The sequence below is a fragment of the Mobula birostris genome, chromosome 9 (assembly GCF_030028105.1).
Source record: "Mobula birostris isolate sMobBir1 chromosome 9, sMobBir1.hap1, whole genome shotgun sequence".
Classification (NCBI taxonomy): domain Eukaryota; kingdom Metazoa; phylum Chordata; class Chondrichthyes; order Myliobatiformes; family Myliobatidae; genus Mobula; species Mobula birostris.
Window position 1 is genome coordinate 1,071,959 of NC_092378.1, and position 22,483 is coordinate 1,094,441.

At 46.8% G+C, this 22,483-nt stretch overlaps 1 protein-coding gene across 6 annotated transcripts in view; it reads right to left on the minus strand.

The window, feature by feature from the left end:
• Positions 1 to 22,483, minus strand: part of btbd11b (BTB (POZ) domain containing 11b) — a 130,612-nt gene that overhangs the window by 18,679 nt on the left and 89,450 nt on the right. For 4 of the 6 annotated variants that reach the window (XM_072267344.1, XM_072267342.1, XM_072267341.1 and 1 more), the window contains 2 exons: positions 19,601 to 19,779; positions 10,528 to 10,662 (listed from right to left, as the gene is read on the minus strand). In XM_072267344.1, the coding sequence (XP_072123445.1) occupies positions 10,528 to 10,662; positions 19,601 to 19,779 (314 nt within the window). The remainder of the gene's footprint in view (positions 1 to 10,527; positions 10,663 to 19,600; positions 19,780 to 22,483) is intronic. The other 2 variants (XM_072267346.1, XM_072267343.1) reach the window with 2 other exon arrangements.

The following is a 22,483-nucleotide window of genomic DNA, read 5'->3' on the forward strand; positions in this document are numbered from 1 at the left end:
TTAGGAGCCGAGAGGTAATGTTGCAGCTATATAGGACCCTGGTCAGACACCACTTGGAGTACTGTGCTCAGTTCTGGTCGCCTCACTACAGGAAGGATGTGGAAGCCATGGAAAGGGTGCAGAGGAGATTTACAAGGATGTTGCCTGGATTGGGGAGCATGCCTTATGAGAATAGGTTGAGTGAACTTGGCCTTTTCTTCTTGGAGCGACAGAGGATGAGACGTGACCTGATAGAGGTGTATAAGATGATGAGAGGCATTGATCGTGTGGATCGTCAGAGGCTTTTTCCCAGGGCTGAAATGGCTGCCGCAAGAGGACACAGGTTTAAGGTTCTGGGGAGTAGGTACAGAGGAGATGTCAGGGGTAAGTTTTTTTTAACGCAGAGAGTGGTGAGTGCGTGGAATGGGCTGCCGGCAACGGTGGTGGAGGCAGATACGATAGGGTCTTTTAAGAGACATTTAGATAGGTAAATGGAACTTTGTAAAATAGAGGGCTATGGGTAAGCCTAGTAATTTCTAAGGTAGGGACATGTTCGGCTCAACTTTGTGGGCCGAAGGGCTTGTGTTGTGCTGTAGGTTTTCTCTGTTCTATGTTTCTTTGTTTTGACTACTGAATTATAATGACTTTGCTTTACACTCAACATGTCCCTTGAATATGTTGCAGTCTTGTAAAATAAAAACAGAAAATGCTGGAAACGTTCAGCGGGTGCGGTAGTGTCCGCAGTGACAGAACTATAATTCACATTGCAGATCAATGGTCTTTCACCAAAGCTGGAGACAGTGTTAGCAATAAAACCCTTATCTTGAAGTTGCATATGACATCGGTGATTCCTAATTTGGTGTACTATGTCCAGTTTTAGTCACCTAACAGAAAAGATGTAAATAAGATTGAAGGGGTGAAGAGAAAATTTAGAAGGATGTTGCCAGAATTTAAATACCTGAGAAGGTTAGGACCATTCCCTGGATCGCAGGAGAATGAGAGGAAATTTGATAGAGGTATACTAAGTTATGACGGATACAGACAGGATAAATGCAAACAGGGTTTTTCCACTGAGGTTGGGTGAGATTAGAACTAGAGATCATGATTAAGGGTGAAAGGTGAGAAGTTTAAAGGGAACATGAGGGGGGATTTCTTCAGAGGATGGTGAGAGTGTGCAATGAACTGCCTGTGGAAGTGGTGTTGATTTCAATATTTAGGAGAAATTTGGATAAGTCCATGGATGGGAGAGGTACGGAGGGCTATGTGTAGGCACAGGGTCAATGGGACTATGCAGATTAATAGTCTGGCATGGACTAGAAGGGTTTTTTCCCCGTATGGCAGTGTTCTATAAAACATGTGGATGATTGGGAAGAGGCTCCAGGACACGGACCAGGAGAAAGTGATTGTGCTGGAGGGAGAGAGTGGGGAAGGGTAACAAAAGGCAAGGCTGGGCTGGTGTCAGCCGGAGCGGAAAATCAAAACCTGACCCTGCCAGGGAGGGTGAGAAGACAGAACACAGGGAGCTTGAGCAACAGTTTAGAAAGACTGGTCACCAGAAGTTTAGTCCCAGTAGCTCCATTACGTCTGACGTTTTTTTGAGCTGAGGCTGGGGTTCATTGGAACAGCTGGAGGTACAGACGAGAGTGGGTGAACGACCGGAAATTGCAGAGCAACATGTACAAAATGCTGGAGGAACTCAGCAGGGCAGGCAGTATGACTGGTCCTGATGAAGGGTTTCCGTTCTGAACCTTGACTGTTCAGTCCTGCCTGCCAGCATTTTGTGAGCATTCTTGTGGATTTCCAGCACCTGCAGAATCTCGTATGTTTAGGGAATTCTGGAGATGGGCAATATGAACCCGGGGTCACTGATTCACAAAGTGATCACCTGATGTGCCTTTGGGTTCCCTGGTGTGGGAGCGTTCACTGCTTCTCCCGGAAAGGGCCCAGGTGTTGCTACGGGGAGTGGGGGGTGGGGGGTGGGGGGAGTGGAGATCCCAGGAGAGGGGTGGGGTGTGATTGAACCATGGAGGGAATGTGTGAAAGCTGCTGTTTGAAAGAACAAGAGAGGACCTGATAGAACAGCACAGGCCCTTCAGCCCACCAGACTGTGGCAAGTGAAATAACCCTCCCCACAATCACTCTAACCCTTCTCTCCTCACAGAGCCCTCCCTCCACTTTCCTGTCATCCATGTGCCTAACTGAGAATTTCTGAAATGTCCCTAACATATCTACATCCACCCCCACCCCAGCAGTGCATTCTATTCACCCACCACTCTATGTAAAAATAAACTGCCACTGAAATCCCCCCTGTACTTTCCGCCAATCACCTGAAATGGATGTCCTCTGGTACTGACCATGTCTGCCCTGGGAAAAGTCTCTGGCTGTCCACTCCGTCTGTGCCTTTTGTCTTGTACACTTCTATCAAGTCACCTCTCATCCTCCTCCACTCCAAACAGAAAAGTCCAAGCTCACTCAACCTATCCTCATAACACATGCTCTCTAATCCAGGCAGTATCCTGGTGAACCTCCTTTGCATCTTCCCTAAAGCATTCACTCAACAAAACTCAAAGGAACGGCGAGGAATCTTTAACTACCACACTAAATGCTACAGTCAATGAGTCAGACAAGGGTATTAGTGGGTCAGAAAAGGGCGCTGGCCCCAGCCTGTAAACCGTAACCCAATCTCCTCCCAGTGAAATAGCCGGAGAACGTCTTGTGGGAGAATCCGGATCCACACTGAGGATGGGAACTCTTCCTCAGTGGGGGACGGTGAGGGTTTGAGTGTTGGTGAGTAGACACTCCATAAAGCAGGGTGGTGGAAGACAAGACACATGGTGAGGTTACAGTCAGATCCCCATCCCCTCCCGGAGTGTCCACACCACGTCCCCCGCCGCAATATCCCCATCCCCTCCCGGAGTGTCCACACCACGTCCCCCGCCGCAATATCCCCATCCCCTCCCGGAGTGTCCACACCACGTCCCTCGTCACAATATCCCCATCCCCTCCTGGAGTGTCCACACCACGTCCCTCACCGCAATATCCCCATCCCCTCCTGGAGTGTCCACACCACGTCCCTCGGCGCAATATCCCCGTCCCCTCCTGGAGTGTCCACACTACGTCCCCCGCCACAATATCCCCATCCCCTCCCGGAGTGTCCACAGCAAGTTCCTCACCGCAATATCCCCATCCCCTCCTGGAGTGTCCACACCACGTCCCTCGGCGCAATATCCCCATCCCCTCCTGGAGTGTCCACACCACGTCCCCCGCCACAATATCCCCATCCCCTCCCGGAGTGTCCACAGCAAGTTCCTCACCGCAATATCCCCATCCCCTCCCGGAGTGCCCACACCATCCCAACTGCCCCTACACCGCTCCCCCCTCTTCCCGGACTGTGCACACCTTTTTGACCAGCGACCAATCGGGAGAGTAGAAGCTTGAGTGGAGGGAATTTCACTCGGGTATGCTGATTGAGGGAATTTCACTCTGGTTTGCTGATTGAGGGAATTTCACTCGGGTTTGCTGATTGAGGGAATTTCACTCGGGTATGCTGATTGAAGGAATTTCACTCGGGTTTGCTGATTGAGGGAATTTCACTCGGGTTTGCTGATTGAGGGAATTTCACTCGGGTATGCTGATTGAGGGAATTTCACTCGGGTTTGCTGATTGAGGGAATTTCACTCGGGTTTGCTGATTGAGGGAATTTCACTCGGGTATGCTGATTGAGGGAATTTCACTCTGGTATGCTGATTGAGGGAATTTCACTCGGGTTTGCTGATTGAGGGAATTTCACTCGGGTATGCTGATTGAGGGAATTTCACTCGGGTTTGCTGATTGAGGGAATTTCACTCGGGTTTGCTGATTGAAGGAATTTCACTCGGGTATGCTGATTGAGTCTGAAAGGTCAGCAACACATGGCGGTGTTTTTACCCCACAGCTTCCGCCAGTGACCAAATGGCATTTGGGATCGACTAGCAAGGCAGGGGCAAGCGCAGTGGCCATTGTTGGAGTGGGCAGAGTCAGAGTGGAGATTTAGAGCCGAGCTTTGAGGCTTCAGTCAGAGAAATCAAAAGAAAAAAAGTTGCAGGTAGAGCTTTTCTCCCCCCTCCCTCTTTACACTTCCTCAGCTGAGCAGTAGAGATGCCAGTCAGAATAGTGGAATGTTCCTCTTGCAGGATGTGGGAATACAGGGAGACTCCCAGTATCCCTGACAACCACAACTGCGAGAAGTGCATCCAGCTGTAGCTTCTAACAACCCGCGTTAAGCAGCTGGAGCTGGAACTGAATGAACTCTGGGTCATTCGGGAGGTTGAGGGATGATAGATAGGACATAGAGAGAAGTAGTTACACCCAAGGGGCAGGACACAGGAAACTGGGAAGGGGAAAGGGGTGAAGGAGCCGGTGCTGAGTACCCAGTGGCCATCCCCCTCAACAACAGGTATATCACTTTGGATACTGTCAGGTGGTTTTGGGGGGGTGGGGGGGGTGGCTACCCTGAGGAAAGTCACAGTGGTCGGGTCTCTGGCACAGAGTCTGACTCTGTGACTCAGAGGTGGGGAGAAGAGGCAGACTGTAGTGATAGGGGATTCGTTAGTTAGGCAAGAACGAGATTCCCTTGGCATATTACCTCCCAGGTGCCAGAGTCTGGGATAACGAAGATTGAGTCCTCAGCATTCTTAAGTGGGAGGGTGAAGAGCCAGAGGCCGTGGTCCATGTAGGTACCAATGACATGGGTAGGATGAGGTTCTGCAAAGTGAGTTCAGGGAGTTAGGTGCTAAGTTACAGGGAAGGATCTCCAGGGTTATGATCTCGGGATTGCTACCCGTGCATGTGCCAGTGAGGCCAGAACTAAGAAGATTATACAGTTTAAAATGTGGCTAAGGAGTTGGTGTAGGAGGGTGGGCATAAGATTTTTGGATCATTGGGCTCTCTTTGAGGGAAGGTGGGACCTGCAGAAGGGACGGTTTACACCTGAACTGGAAGGAGACTAATATTCTAGCAGGAAGATTTGTTAATGCTGTACAGTGTAGATTAAACTAGAATTTCAGGAGGATGGCAACCAGAGTGCCAAAACAGTTAGTGGAGGCAGGCATTATTAAGATCTCAGATAAAGGTTGGGAATGGTGTGACTGGTGTCCTGAGCTGCATATAATTCAATGCAAGAAGTATCACAGGAAAGGCAGATAAGCTCGGGGCATGGATCAATACCTGGAGTTATGACACTGTAGCCATTAGTGAGACTTGGTGGGAGGAAGATCAGGACTGGCAGCTCAATATTCTGGGATTCTATCGTTTTAAGACATGACAGAGCAGGAGGGATTAGAGGAGGAGGGATGGCATTACTAGTCAGGGAAAACGTCACGGTAGTGCTGTCAGGACAGACTGGAGAACTTGACTAGAGAGGCATTATGGGTGAACTGAGAAATAAGGAAGGTATGACCATGTTAATGGGGCTATATTACAGAAGCAAGTGACCCAAAGATAACAAGTGTAGAAAACCTTGGTTTTTAAGAGATATTAAGGCACCAGGTAAGAGAAAAAAGAGGTGCATAGCAGGTGTAGGCAAGTAGGAACAAATGAGGTGCTTATGGAGTAGAACAAATGCAAAATAGCTCTTAAGAAAGAAATCAGGAAGGCTAAAAGAGGGCATAAAGTTGTTCTAGCAGACAAGGTGAAGGGGAATCCCCAGATTCTCGTACCGGTATGTTAAGAGCAAAGAGCAGACCAAAAGTTTCTTCAGATACATAACATGTAAAAGGATGGCGAGAGTGGATATCAGACTACTGAAAAACGATGGTGGAGAGATAGTAATGGAGGAACAAGGAAATGACGGAAGGACTGAATTATACAAACATTTTACAACAGTTTTGACTATGGAAGACAGTATGGTGGAAGTTCCAGGTGTCAGGGGTCATGAAGTGTGTGAAATTAGCATTGCTAGTGAGAAGGTTCTTGGGAAACTGAAAGGTCTGAAGGTAGCCGAGTCACCTGGACCCTGTTGTAGACCCCAGGGTTCTGAAAGAGGTGGATGAAGACATTGTGGAGGCATGTCAGGGCTGCATAAAAAGGGCAATGATTGAGGGTGACTGAGATTTCAAAGGCAGAGTTTTGCTGCAGTTTATCTGATTTGAGGAGCCACCAATCAGCAAGAAGGATTCTCCCGGTAAGATGGCAGTGTGTTGAAAACACAGCGGCTCTCAGGAGCACTCTTCTTTATAAAATGTATTTTTTGTGATCTTAAGACTATACTGGATTCCAAGAACAACAGGTACAGCACGTCTACTGCAGTCTGTTCACTGTACAGAGCTGTCAGCTGGGGAAGGAGGAGTCAATGGTTGACCAGGAGAAGGCTTGGAAGAGCTGGCCTGGGTGCAGACCATGCTGTTGCTGGCTACTCACAGACAGCGGAGTTGCCACACGAAAGCAGCGTGCAGTGCGACGGTGAGTGACCGCCTCAGCCGCAGTGCAATGGTGAGTGACCGCCTCGGCCTGCAGTGCGACGGTGAGCGACCGCCTCGGCCTGCAGTGCGATGGTGAGTGACCGCCTCGGCCGCCGGGCAACGATGAGCGACCGTCTGGGCTGCAGTGCGATGGTGAGTGACTGTCTCGTCTGCAGTGCAACTCAGACAACACTGGAGTCTGTGGTCAGCTGGGAGCAGCCTCTCCGAACAGAGCTGCCCTCCAGTGTTCGACTGGCACGAAGGACGGGCTGGCTGCCAGGAGCTGTCCCATCAATTTGCATGTCGCTCAGGGACTTGGACTATGTGTGTAACAACGTTTGTGTGTGTTTCTTCTTCTCTCCCTCGCTATTTTGAGTATATGTTATGCACCCAGGCCCCAGGGCAATGCTGCCTTGTTCAACTGTATCCATGTATAGTCTGAATGATAATTAAACTTCATTCATTTGATTAAAAAGGGCCAATAAGAATAATTAGTGCAAGCAGAGAGGCCATTCTTGGGGCAGCCATTAATTTGGAGCGTATCAGTGTTCAGAGTGACCTTAGGCCAGGTCAGGTTTGGGTGAAGTAGATTGCCTTGAAAGTCACTCTTTCTCTGTTCATTCCACATAGAGCATCGTAGGTTAGTGAGAATGGATCCAGGAGCAATGTTTTGTACTCTGTATGGGATGTCAGATCTCCAGTCTCCCAGTTAAACACATTTGCACCAGGTGCACTGAGAGAATGTATTGGGAACTGGAGTTGCAGCTCTCATACGGGAGAATGAGGAGGAGCTACAGGGAGGTAGTCACCCCTAGGTTGCAGGAGACAGGTAACTGGGTGACTGTCAGGAGAAGGAAGGGAAATGCACAGCCAGCGCAGAGTACAGATGTGGCTGCTCCCCTTGACAGTGAGTATATAACTTTAGATACTATTGAGGGGGATGACCAACTGGGGGGAGCCACGGTGACTGCGTCTCTGGCACTGAGTGTGGTGTTGTGGCTCAGAAGAACAGAGAGTGAAGAGGACTGCAGTGTTGATAGGAGATTCCCTCGTCAGAGGAACAGAGATGAGGTTCTGGGACACAATAGAGGCACCCGGATGGTAAGTTGCCTCCCTGGTGTCAGGATCAGGGATGTCTTGGATCGGGTCCATGGCATTCTCAAGGGCAAGGGCGAGCAGCCAGAAGTCTTGGTGCATATTGGCATCAATGACACAGGTAGGCAAGGTGAGGAGGTCCTGAAGAGAGATTTTTTTGGAGCAAGGTAGAAAGCTGAGAAACAGGACCTCCAGGGTAGTAATCTCTGGATTGCTGCCTGTGCCACATGCCAGTGAGGGCAAGAGTAAAATAATTAGGCAGGTGACTGCGTGGCTGAGAAACTGGTGCAGGGGGCTGGGGTTCAGATTTATGGATCATTGGGATCTCTTCAAGGGAAAGTATGACCTGTACAAAAGGGACTTGAACCCGAGGGGGTTCCAATATCATTGCAGGCAGGTTGGCTAGAGTTGTTCGGGTGGGTTTAAACTAATTCAACAAGGGCATGGGAACTGGAGTGATAGTACTAAAGATGAGGTAGTTGGTTTACATATAGAGCCAATATGTAGTGAGACTCCTAGCAAGGAGAGGCTGATGACAGGGCAAAATTGCAGTCAACAGGATGATTTGCAATGTAAAAGGTAGACAAAAATTGAAAAGGGTGAATACAGGACTGAAGGTGTAATATTAAGGTAGATGAACTTGTAGCACAGTTTCAGATTTGCATGTGTGATGTTGTAGCATCACTGAATCATGGCTGTAAGATTATAGCTAGGAGCTTAATGTCCAAGGATACACAAAGTATTGAAGGCAGGAAGGTGGCAACGGTGTTGCTCTGTTGGTAAAAAAAATGAAATCAGATCATTGGAAATAGGTAACATAAGGTCGGAAGGTATTGAATTGCTGTGGATAGAACTAAGGAACTGCAGTTGGTAAAAAAGACCCCGAGGGGAGTTGTATACAGACCCCCAAACAGCAGTAAGGATGTGGTCTACAAATTACAATGGGAGATAGAAAGTGCATGTCAAAAGGGCAATGTGACAATAGTCATGAGGGACTTCAGTATGCAGGTAGATGGGGAAAATTAGGTTAGTGCTGGATCCCAGGAGGGGGAATTTCTAGAGTGCCTACGAAATGACTTTTTAGAGCAGCTCATGGTTAAGCCCACCAGGGAATCAGCTATCCTGGATTGGGTGTTGTGCAATAAACTAGAATTGATTAGAGACCTTCCAGTAAAAGAACCCTTAGGGGAAAATGATCATAATATAATGGAATTCACCCTGAAATTTGGAAAAAGCTGAAATCAGATGTATCAGCACTACAGTGGATTACAGGGAATTGCAGAGGCATGAGAGAGGAGTTGGCTGGAATTGATTGGAAAAGAACACTGTCAGGGATGACCGCAGAGCAGCAATGGCTGGAATTTCTAGAAGCAATTCAGAAGGCACAGAATATATATCCCAAAGAGGAAGAAGTAGCCTAAAGGCAAGATGACACACCAGTGGATAAACAAGAGAAGTCAAACCCAACATAAAAGCCAAAGGGAAGGCATATAATAGAGCAAAATGTACTGGAAAGTTAGAGGATTGGGAAGCCTTCAAATACCAACAAAAGGCAACTAAAGTAGTCATTAAGGTAAAGATGGAACATGAGAGTAAGCTAGCCAATAATATTGAAGACGATACCAAAAGTTTCCTCAGATACATAAGTGTAAGAGGGGCAAGAGTGGACATTGGGCCATTGGAAAATGATGCTGGAGAGGTAGTAACAGGGAACAATGAAATGGCAAACAAACTTAAGTAGTATTTGACATCATTCTTTTCTGTGGAAGACACTAGCAGCACAGTGCAAGCTCCTGATGTCTGGGAGCAAGAAGGGTGAAGTTACCAGTCCCAGAGAGAAAGTTCTTGGGAAACAAAGGTCTGAAGGTAGATAAGTCACCTGGACCAGAAGCTGTACACCCCACAGTTCTGAAAGAGGTAGCTGAAGAGATTGTGGAGGCATTAACGATCTTTCAAGAATCACTAGTTTCTGGAATGGTTCTGGAAGACTGGAAAATTGCAAATGTCACTCCATTTTTCAGGCAGAGAGAGGGGCAGAAGAAAGGAAATTATAGGCCAGTTAGTCTGAAATCAGTGGTTGGGAAGATGTGGGAGACAATTGTTAAGGATGTGGTTTCAGAGTACTTGGATGCACATGGCAAAATTGGCTGCAGTCAGCATGGTTTCCTCAGGGAAAATCTTGCCTGGCAAATCTGTTGGAATTCTTTGAAGAAATAACAAGCAGGATGGACAAAGGAGAATCTTTGATGTTGTGTGCTTGGATTTTCAGAAGGCCTTTGACAAGGTGCCCCATGAGGCTGCTTAACAAACTAAGAGCCCATGGTATTACAGGGAGAATTCTACTATGGATAAAGCAGTGGCTGACTGCCAGGAGGTAAAAAGCGGGAATAAAGGGAGCCTTTTCTGGTTGGCTGCTGGTGACCAGTGGTGTTCCTCAGGGGTCTGTGATGGGTCTGATTATTTTTATGTAATATATTAATGATGGAATTTATGGTTTTGTTGCAAAGTTTGCAGGTGGAGGGGCAGGAAGCTTTGAAGAAGTAGAGTGACTACAGAAAGACTTAGATTGGGAGAATGGCAAATAAATGGCAGGTGGATTACAGTGGCAAGAAGTGTACGGTCATGCACTTTGGTAGAAGAAACGAAAGGGTTGACTATTTTCTAGATGAAGAGAAAACACAAAAAAAAATTGAGGTGCAAAGGGACTTAGGAGTATTTGTGCGGGATTCCCTAAAGATTAATTTGTAGTTTGGGTCCGTGGTGAGGAAGGCAAATGCAACGCTAGCATTCATTTCAAGAGGACTAGAATATAAAAGCAAGGATGTAATGTTATGACTTTATAATGCACCGGTGAGGCCTCACTTGGAATATTGTAAGCACCTTTGGGCTCCTTATCTGAGAAAGGATGTGCTGAAATTGGAGAGGTTCACGAAAATGATTTAATCCCATGTAATATGAAAAGCATCTATGGCTCTGGGCTTTTATTCAACTAGAATTCAGAAGAATGAGGGGTGACCTCATTGAAACCTGGCAAATGGTGAAAGACCTCGACAGAGTGGATATGGAAAGGATGTTTCCTATCACAAAGAGATGCAGGAAATCCAAGCAACACGCACAAAATGCTGGATGAACTCAGCAGGCCAGGCAGCATCTATGGAAAAAAAAAGAATACAGTCAGTGTTTCAGGCCAAGACTGTTCATCAGGACTCATGAAAGGTGTTGGCCCTAAATGTCAACTGTACTATTTTCCATAGATGCTGCCTGGCCTGCTGAGGATGTTTCCTATGGTGGAATAGTCTATGACCAGAGCACACAGCCTCAGAACAGAGGGGCATCCTTTTAGAACAGAAATTATGAAGAATTTCGTTAGCCCGAGTGGTGAATCTGTGGAATTCTTTGCCATAGGCAGCTGTAGAGACCAAGTCTTTATGTATATTTAAGGCAGAGGTTGATAGGTTCTTGATTGGTCAGGGCATGAAGGGATACAGGGAGAAGGCAGAAGACTGGGGTTGAGAGGAAAATTGGATCAGCCAAGATGAACTGGCGGAGCAGACCCGATGAGTCAAATGGCCTTATTCTGTTCCAATATCTTATTGTCTTAAAAGGATTGCAAGGCACAGAATTGGTCCTCTGGAAGACCAGAACAGTGGTAGAGCCAAAACAGATGGAAGATATCTTCAGTGCATTCTCTGTGTCTGTATTTACTGAGGAGACTGATACAGAGTCTGTAGAAGTGAAGCAAAGTGGCATCAACTTCATGGACCCTGTACAGATTACAGAGGAGTTGTTGGCTACCCAGAGGCAAATCAGGGTGGATAATTCCCCAGGGCCTGACAAGGTGTTCTCTTGGACTCTATGGAAGACAAGTGAAGAAACTACAGAGATATTTAAAAAGCCCTTAGCAACAGGAGAAGTACCGGAGGATAGGAAGATTTGTTTCATTGTTTAAAAAAGGTTCTAAACAGAAACTAGTAAACTACTGACCAGTGACTCTGACATTAGTTGTGGAAAAGTTATTGGAAGGTATTCTAAGGAACAGGATAAATAAGTATTTGTATAGACATGGACCTATTAAGGATAGTCAGCATGGCTTCATGCATGGTAGGTTACGTCTGTCCACCTGGAAAGTGGATGAAGGCAAGGCAGCGGATGTTGTCGAAATTTCTTTCGCAAGGCTTTTGACAAGGTCCCGCACGGGAGACTGGTCAAGATTTAGTCGCTTGGCCTTCAGGACGAGGTAGTAATTTGGATTAGACATTTGGAGAAGGCAGAGAGTGGTGGTAGAGGGTTGCCTCTCCGACTGGAGGCCTGTGATAAGTGGTGTGCCGTAGAGATTGGTACTGGGTCCTGTTGTATATCGTCTATATCAATAATAAGACCATGAGACAGAGGAGCAGATCAGGCAATCTGACACCTCGCATCTGCTCTGCCATTCCATCATGGCTGATCCTCTCAGTCCCAATCTCTTGTCTTCTCTCCGTATCCCTTCATGTCCTAACCAATCAAGCAATCAAGAATCTATGAACCTCTGCCTTAAATATAAATAACGATTTGGCCTGCACAGCTGCCTGTGCCAACGCCAAAGAATTCCACAGATTCACCACTCTCTGGCTAAAGAAATTCCTTCTCATCTCTGTTGTAAAAGGACACTCCTCTACTCTGAGGCTGTGTCCTCTGGTTTTAGACTCTCCCACCACAGGAAACATCCTCTCCACATCCACTCTATCAAGACCTTTCACCATTCGATAGGTTTCAATGTCATCCTCACTCATCTGAATTCTAGTGACAAGCCACTCAATCCTGGAATAATTTTCATAAACCTCCTTTGAACTCTCTGCAGCTTCAGTACATCCATTCTAAGATAAGGGGCCCAAACCTGTTCACAATACTCCAAGTGAGGCCTCACTGGCGCTTTATAAAGTTTCAACATTACATCCTTGCTTTTACATTCTGGTCCTCTTCAAATGAATATTAGAACATAGAACATAGAAGAGTACAGCACAGTACAGGCCCTTCGGCCCACAATGTTGTGCCAACCCTCAAACCCTGCCTCCCATATAAGCCCCCACCTTAGATTCCTCCATATACCTGTCTAGTAGTCTCTTAAACTTCACTAGTGTATCTGCCTCCACCACTGACTCAGGCAGTGCATTCCACGCACCAACCACTCTGAGTAAAAAACCTTCCTCTAATATCCCCCTTGAACTTCCCACCCCTTACCTTAAATCCATGTCCTCTTGTATTGAGCAGTGGTGCCCTGGGGAAGAGGCGCTGGCTATCCACTCTATCTATTCCTCTTATTATCTTGTACACCTCTATCATGTCTCCTCTCATCCTCCTTCTCTCCAAAGAGTAAAGCCCTAGCTCCCTTAATCTCTGATCATAATGCATACTTTCTAAACCAGGCAGCATCCTGGTAAATCTCCTCTGTACCCTTTCCAATGCTTCCACATCCTTCCTATAGTGAGGTGACCAGAGCTGGACACAGTCCTCCAAGTGTGGCCTAACCAGAGTTTTATAGAGCTGCATCATTACATCGCGACTCTTAAACTCTATCCCTCGACTTATGAAAGCTAACACCCCATAAGCTTTCTTAATTACCCTATCCATCTGTGAGGCAACTTTCAGGGATCTGTGGACATGTACCCTGAGATCCCTCTGCTCCTCCACACTACCAAGTATCCTGCCATTTACTTTGTACTCTGCCTTGGAGTTTGTCCTTCCAAAGTGTACCACCTCACACTTCTCCGGGTTGAACTCCATCTGCCACTTCTCAGCACACTTCTGCATCCTATCAATGTCTCTCTGCAATCTTTGACAATCCTCTACACTATCTACAACACCACCAACCTTTGTGTCGTCTGCAAACTTGCCAATCCACCCTTCTACCCCCACATCCAGGTCGTTAATAAAAATCACGAAAAGTAGAGGATTGGCAACCCTCTGCCGTCTGCAGGCAAGCCAATTCTGAATCCACCTGACCAAACTTCCCTGAATCCCATGCCTTCTGACTTTCTGAATAAGCCTACCGTGTGGAACCTTGTCAAATGCCTTACTAAAATCCATGTAGATCACATCCACTGCACTACCCTCATCTATATGCCTGGTCACCTCCTCAAAGAACTCTATCAGGCTTGTTAGACACGATCTGCCCTTCACAAAGCCATGCTGACTGTCCCTGATCAGACCATGATTCTCTAAATGCCTATAGATTCTATCTCTAAGAATCTTTTCCAACAGCTTTCCCACCACAGATGTAAGGCTCACTGGTCTATAATTACCTGGACTATCCCCACTACTTTTTTTGAACAAGGGAACAACATTCACGTCCCTCCAATCCTCCGGTACCATTCCTGTGGACAACGAGGACATAAAGATCCTAGCCAGAGGCTCAGCAATCTCTTCCCTCGCCTCGTGGAGCAGCCTGGGGAATATTCCATTAGGCCCCGGGGACTTATCTGTCCTAATGTATTTTAACAACTCCAACACCTCCTCTCCCTTAATATCAACATGCTCCAGAACATCAACCTCACTCATATTGTCCTCACCATCATCAAGTTCCCTCTCACTGGTGAATACCGAAGAGAAGTATTCATTGAGGACCTCGCTACTTCCACAGCCTCCAGGCACATCATCCCACCTTTATCTCTAATCGTCCTACCTTCACTCCTGTCATCCTTTTTTTCTTCACATAATTGAAGAATGCCTTGGGGTTTTCCTTTACCCTACTCGCCAAGGCCTTCTCATGCCCCCTTCTTGCTTTTCTCTGCCCCTTCTTAAGCTCCTTTCTTGCTTCCCTATATTCCTCAATAGACCCATCTGATCCTTGCTTCCTAAACCTTATGTATGCTGCCTTCTTCCACCTGACTAGATTTTCCACCTCACTTGTCACCCATGGTTCCTTCACCCTACCATTCTTTATCTTCCTCACCGGGACAAATTTATCCCTTACATCCCGCAAGAGATCTCTAAACATCGACCACATGTCCATAGTACATTTCCCTGCAAAAACATCATCCCAATTCACACCCGCAAGTTCTAGCCTTATAGCCTCACAATTTGCCTTTCCCCAATTAAAAATTTTCCTGTCCTCTTTGATTCTATCCTTTTTCATGATAATTATAAAGGCCAGGGAGCGGTGGTCACTATCCCCCAGATGCTCACCCACCGAGAGATCTGTGACCTGACCCGGTTCATTACCTAGTACTAGATCTAGTATGGCATTTCCCCTGGTCAGCCTGTCCACATACTGTGACAGGAATCCATCCTGGACACACTTAACAAACTCTGCCCCATCTAAACCCTTGGAACTAATCGGGTGCCAATCAATATTAGGGAAGTTAAAGTCACCCATGATAACAACCCTGTTATTTTTGCACCTTTCCAAAATCTGCCTCCCAATCTGCTCCTCTGTATCTCTGCTGCTACCAGGGGGCCTATAGAATACCCCCAATAGAGTAACTGCTCCCTTCCTGTTCCTGACTTCCACCCATACTGACTCAAAAGAGGATCCTGCTACATTACCCACCCTTTCTGTAGCTGTAATAGTATCCCTGACCAGTAATGCCACAATATGAACATTGTATTTGCCTTCCTCATCACAGATTCAACCTGCAAATTAACCTTTAGGGAATCCTGCACAAGGACTCCCACGTCCCTTTGCATCTCAGATTTTTGTATTTTCCTTCTCAATATTTCTACCAAAGTGCATGACCATACACTTCCCAACACTGTATTCCATCTGCCACTTCTTTGCCCATTCTCTTAATCTGTCTAAGTCCTTCTGTAGCCTCTCTACTTCTTCAAAACTACCTGCCCTCCACCTATTTTCATACTGTCTGCAAACATGGCAACAAAGCCATCAATTCCATCATCCAAATCATTGATATATAACGTATAAAGAACTGGTCCCAACACAGACCCCTGTAGAACACTGCTAGTAACCGGCAGCCAACCAGAAAAGGCTCCCTTTATTCCCACTCTTTGCCTCCTGCCAATCAGCCACTACTTTATCCATGCTGGAATCTTTTCTGTGATACCCTGGGCTCATAGCTTGTTAAGCAGTCTCATGTGTGGCACCTTGTTTCAAGAGGTTTCAAAAGTACATTTAATGTCAGAGAAATGTATATAATATACATCCTGAAATGCTTTTACTTCGCAAAGGCATTCTGAAAATCTAAGTTCTGTTGGGGGTCTGTATACAACTCCTATCAGGGTCCTTTTTTTTTTACCTTTGTAGTTCCTTAGCTCTATCCACAATGATTCAACACCTTCAGACGCTATGTCACCCCTTTCTAATAATTTGTTTTCATCTTTTTGAACCAACAGAGCAACGCCACCCCCTCTGCCTTCCTACCTATCCTTTTTGATACAATGTGTATCCTTGGATATTAAGTTCCCAGCTATAGTCTTTCCATATGATTCAGTGATGCCTACAACATCATACCTGCCGATCTGCAACTGTGCTGCAAGTTCATCTACCTTATTCCGTATACTGCACGCAGTCAGATACACACTTCCAGTCCTGTATTCACCCTTTTTTGATTTTGTCACACCTGGCTCAACCTATTGATTCTTAACTTTGTCTGAGGTCTCACCAACATCTGCCTCCACAACCTCTCCATTAACTGCTCTGGCATTCTAGTTCCCATCCCCCTACAACTCTAATTTAAACCCCACCGTGCAGCATTAACAAACCTTCCCACTAGGATATTAGTCTCCTACAGTTCAGGTGCAAACTGTCCCTTCTATACAGGTCCCACCTTTTCTGGAAGAGAGCCCAATGATCCAAAAATCTTATACCGTCCCTCCTACACCAACTCCTTAGCCACATTTTAAACTGTATGATGTTCCTAGTTTGGGCCTCACTAGCATGTGGCACAGGTAGCAATCCTGAGATCACGATTCTGGAGGTCCTGCCCTTTAGCTTAGCACCTAACTCCCTCAACTGCCTTTGCAGAACCTCGTCATTCGTCCTACCGATGTCATTGGTACCTACATGGACCACAACTTCTGGCTGTTCACCCTCCCACTTGAGAATGCTGAGGACCCGATCTGAGATATCCCAGACCCTGGCACCCAGGAAGCAACATACCATCCAGGGACTTCCTGTCTTGTTTCCCTAACTAACAAATCCCCTATCACCACAGTGTGCCTCTTCTCCCCATCTTCCCTTCTGAGTCACAGAGGCAGACTAAGTGCCAGAGACCCGACCACTGTGACTTTCCTCTTTTAGGTCACCCCCCCACCCCCTGACAGTATCCTGTCATTGAGGGGGATGGCCACGGGGCACTCTGCATTGACACCTTACCCCTTTCCCTTTCCTAACTGGCCCCCCAGTTTCCTGTGTCCTGCACCTTGAATGTAACTACCTCTCTTTATGTCCTATCACCCCTCAACCTCCCGAATGATCCAGAGTTCATCCAGTTCCAGCTCCAACTCCTTTTTGTGTATTGAGTCCCATACTCTACTCCCTCTTCACACACGACTGTGTACCTGCATTTAACACCAATACCATCGTCAAATTCGCAGACGACACAACAGTGATCGGGTTGATCTCCAACAGAGACGAATCAGTGTACAGAGAGGAGGTACCGAACTCAGTGAGTGGGTGCTCAGAGAACAACCTGTCTCTTAATACAGCAAAGACTAAGGAGCTAGTTATCAACTTTAGATGACGAGTATGCTCCAGTCCACGTTAATGGAGGCATAGTGGAGAGAGTGTCCAGTTTCAGGTTTCTGGGAATACACATCTCAGAAGACCTTACATAGTCCATTAACATCACTACATAGTTAAGAAAGCACAGCAATGCTTGTTTTTCCTCAGGACGCTGAAGAGAGCTGGTCTACCTGAACAGATGCTGCTGACCTTTCACCGCTGCACCATAGAGAGCATCTTAACATACTGCATCTCTGTGTGGTATCTCAGTTGTACAGCAGCTGATAGGAAAGCACTTCAGTGGGTCGTCTCTAGTGCACAGAAGATCATCGGGACACAGCTTCCAGCCCTGGAGGCACCTACAGCTCTCGCTGCCTAAGGAAAGCTACAAGCATCTGTAAGGACAATACACACCCATGCAATCACCTGTTTGAACTTCTTCCATCTGGCAGATGTTATAAGATTTTCTATGCCCGCACTTCCAGACTGAAAAATATCTTTTTCCACAGAGCTATAATTGCTCTGAACCAATCGATCAAGCATCATCTATAAATTTGTTATATTGCTACTTTAATACTGGTTTTATGGCTGTCACACATCTGAGTTGTGTTTTTGTACTGCTGGACTTTGCTTGTACTGGCTGGTTACTTGATTTTAATTATTGTGTATTTATTTTATTTGTTGTTTTATAGCATTGAGTACGAGAGTTGCAAACTCATTTTCGCTGTATTGGTGTTTCGCTGTACAAGTTGTACTATGCAATGACAATAAAGATATTTCATCCTTTAACTGCGGATTGTTAGAGGTTGCAGCTGGATGCAAATCTCACAGTTGTAGCCATCAGGGTCACTAGAGGTGTCCCTGCCTTCCCACATCCCGCAGGAGGAGCATTCCATGATCCTGCCTGGCATCTCTACTGTCCCAGCCAAGCAGGCATAAAGGAGGAAAAAAACTTGCTTTTCTTTACTTTCTCTGAGTGAAGCCTCGAAGAGCTAAAGTCTTAAGATCACCACTCCGACTACGTCAACTCAGACAGCGGCTGCTGCAACAATGATAATCTGGTTAACTGGATCGGTAAATTTGTGGACGACACCAAGTGTGGGGGTGTGGTGGACAGTGAGGAAGGCTGTCATGGCTTGCAGAGGGGTCTGCATCAGCTGGAAAACTGGGCTGAAAAATGGTAGATGGAATTGAATGCAGACAAGCGCGAGGTTTTGCACTTCGATAGGAGTGACTAGAATAGGTCTTGCACAGTGACTGGGAGAGCACCGAGCAGTGTTGTAAAACCAAAGCATCTCAGAATATTGGCACATAATTAGTTCAAAGTGGTGTCACAGGTAGGTAGGGTTGTAAAGAAAGCTTTTGTCACATTGGCCTTCATAAATCAATGTACTGAGTACAGGAGATGGGATGTTATGTTGAAGTTGTACAAGACGTTGGTGAGGCCTAATTTGGAGTGTTGTGTGCAGTTTTGGTCACCAACCTACAGGAAAGACGTAAATAAGATTGAAAGAGTACAGAAAAAATTTACAAGGATGTTGCTGGGTCTGGAGGATCTGATTTATAAGAAAAGACTGAATAAATTAGGACTGCATTCTTTAGAACGCAGAAGATCGAGGGGAGATTTGACAGAGGTATACAAAATTATGAGGGGTATCGATAGGGTAAATGCAAGAAGGCTTTCCCACTGAGGTTTGATGGGACTACAACCAGAGGTCATAGTTAATGCGTGAAAGGTGAGAAGTTTAAGGGGAATACGAGGAGAACTTTCTTCACTCAGACTCATGTGAGTGTGGAATGAGCTTCCAGTGCAAGTGAGCTCAATTTCAATGTTGAAGACAAGTTTGGATAGGTATTTGGATATTGGGGATACTGAGGGCTATGGTCCTAGTGCAGGTCGATGGGAGTAGGCAGTTTAAATTGTTTTGGCATGGACTAGATGGGCTGAAGGGCCTGTTTCTGTGTTCTCTGAGTCTATGACCACACAACCCTGCTGCACTAACCCCTCTGCTCCCATTCCCAGACTACCTGCACAGTTGACCCCCTCCCCACCATACCAGAGTGTCCACATTAATTGTTTCCGTGTTATCCCACCCTCCCCACCCCATCCCAATTAGTGCTAATCATCTAATGGGGCTGGACATTGAAGGGGCAGGCTTGGGCACAATGGGCTGAGTGGCCTCTATCTGATGTAGCGGTCCACCTCCCACCAATGACCCAATCTGCCCTCAGGCGCTCGACAGTGCCAAATCCTTCCTCGCCCTTCAGCCGCCTCCCACTACTCCACTCCCGCCTACTACACCCTCCTCCCCCCCCACCCGCTACACCCCCTCCCCCCTTCCTGCCCCCTCACCTAAACACTTCCTCTCCTCCTGCACGCCTCCCCACTCCCTCCTACCCCTTCCCACTGCTCGGCCAGACTCAGCCTCACCTTGCTGGCTTTAAGGATGTTGAAGAGGAGGGGCAGTCCCTGCAGGAGGAGCTCTTCACCTCCCTCCTCCTCCTTGATGCTGCCGAACTCCCTCAACAGACACTGGATCACCGGCCTCCGACGCTGCAGGAAGGCTGTCTCCAGTGACAGGAACCAGGAGTGCAGCCTCCACGGGACCCCTGTGGAACAAAGGCAGCAGCACTCGGGTATGACTGACCACACCCACCCCACCCTTGCCTCTCCGGCTGGGGCCCTCGCACTGATAACCTGTGACCAGTGGAAGGTTAGAGGTCAGTTTGTCATCTGACTCACCAGAAGGTAAAGAGTCTGCTCGTTCACAGTAGAACTACTAGGACTTGATGTTTCAATCCCTACGGTAAGTTGGCAGTGGGCTTGGAGGGGTGACAAGGAGGGAGGGTAGGTACGTCATCGGCGTCACAAAATCCACAGATCACATTGTACTAAATGGAATATTTGCTCAAATTGTTTCCTTCCTTGTAAAAATCGTGTATGCTCAATGGTTTTTGCAACTCCACCAAGGCCGGCTGCAAAAGGACGAGGGTTGAGCATTGAGTGTGGGGCTAGCAACCACATCCTGTAGAAAGCCAGAGCTACAGAAACATGAACTATTGCTCCAAAGGACCCCTGGGGGAGGCAGGATACACCATGATGGGCTAAATCTGGGAAAACTTGAGACAGGCCCAGGACAGAGGATTCTGGTGGTTGTCTATGCTCCAGTAGAGGTGCCGGGCTTGAGCAAAGGTTTTCTTGTGAATGGTGCTCATCTGATGCCGTGTGCCTGTGATGCTGCTGGGAAGCTTTTCATTACGCCTCTGCACAGGCATACTTGTGCAGATGACAATAAACTCAAATTCCTAACGCTCCAATCACATTTCACCATCTTCAAGGAAACCTATCAAATACTGAAAGACCGAGATAAAGTGGACGTGGAGAGGATGTGGGCGAGTCTAGGACTAGAGGGCACAGCCTCGGAACAGATGAGGAGGAATTTCTTCAGCAAGGTGGTGGTGAATCTGTGGAATTCATTGCCACAGATGGCTGTGGAGGCCAAGTCATTGAGTGTATTTAAAGCAGAGGTTGGTAGGTTCTTGATTAGTCACAGTGTCAGAGGTTATGGGGAGAAAGCAGAGAATGAGATTGAGAGGGATAATAAAGCAGCCGTGATGGAATGGCAGAGCAGAATGGCCCAATTCTATTCCTATGGTCTAACTCTGAGCAAGGGGGATAATCACCACTTGCCTGCATATGTGCAGGGCTAACAAAAGTTTCAAAGGCTCGACACAGCGTGAGGAGGTCCTGGAGAGAGAGTATAGAGAGCTTGGTAGGAAGTTGAAAAGCAAGACCTCGAGACTGGTAATCTCAGGATTGCTACCTGTGCTAGGTGCCAGTGAAGGTAAGAATAGGATGCTCTGGAGGAGGAACAAGTGGCTGAGGAACTGGTGTAGGGGGCAGGGTTTCAGATTTCAGGATCATTGGGACCTCTTCTGGGGCAGGTGGGACCTGTACAAGAGAGACGGGTTACACTTGAACCACAGGGGGACCAATATCCTTTCAGGGAGGTTTGTTAGTGCTATTGGGGGGGCTTTAAACTAGATTTGCAGGGGGATGGGAACCAGAGTGCCAGAGCTGACCGTGGGGATGGGATGAAAATAAATGATGTTAAAAGTTCAAGCAAATCCGCTAATAGAAAGGTTGTGAGTGGTGGTAAAAATCTATTGAGGTGTATATATTTCAATGCTAGGAGTATTGCAGGTAAGGCGGATGAGTTGAGGGCATGGATTGACACGTGGAATTATGACGTTATAGCAATTAGTGAAACTTGGCTACAGGAGGGGCAGGACTGGCAGCTTTAATATTCCAGGGTTCCGATGTTTCAGATGTGATCGAGGCAGAGGAATGAAAGGTGGGGGAGTAGCATTGCTTGTTAGGGAAAATATTACAGCAGTGCTCAGGCAGGACAGATTAGAGGGCTTGTCTCCTGAGTCCTTATGGGTGGAGCTGAGAAACAGGAAAGGTATGGCCACATTAGTGGGATAGTGGGACCACCCAATAGTCAACGAGACTTGGAAGAGCAAATCTGCAGAGAGATAGCAGGCAACTGCAGGAAACATAAAGTTGTGGTGGTAGGGGATTTTAATTTTCCATACATTGATTGGGACTCCCATACTGTTAGGGGTCCAGATGGATTAGAGTTTGTAAAATGTGTTCAGGAAAGTTTTCTAAATCAGTATATAGAGGGACCAACTAGAGGGGATGCAATATTGGATCTCCTGTTAGGAAACGACTTAGGACAAGTGACGGAAGTCTGTGTAGGGGAGCACTTTGGTTCCAGTGATCATAAAACCATTAGTTTCAATTTGATCATGGACAAGGATAGATCTGGTCCTAGGGTTGAGGTTCTGAACTGGAAGAAGGCCAAATTTGAAGAAATGAGAAAGGACCTAAAAAGCGTGGATTGGGACAGGTTGTTCTCTGGCAAAGATGTGATTGGTAGGTGGGAAGCCTTCAAAGGGGAAATTTTGAGAGAGCAGAGTTTGTATGTTCCTGTCAGGATTAAAGGCAAATTGAATAGGAATAAGGAACCTTGGTTCTGAAGGGATATTGTAACTCTGATAAAGAAGAGGGAGTTGTATGAAATGTATAGGAAACAGGGAGTAAACCAGGTGCTTGAGGAGTATAAGAAGTGCAAGAAAATACTTAAGAAAGTAATCAGGAGGGCTAAAAGAAGACATGAGGTTGCCTTGGCAGTCAAAGTGAAGGATAATCCAAAGAGCTTTTACAGGTACATTAAGAGCAAAAGGATTGTAAGGGATAAAATTGGTCCTCTTGAAGATCAGAGTGGTCGGCTATGCGTGGAACCAA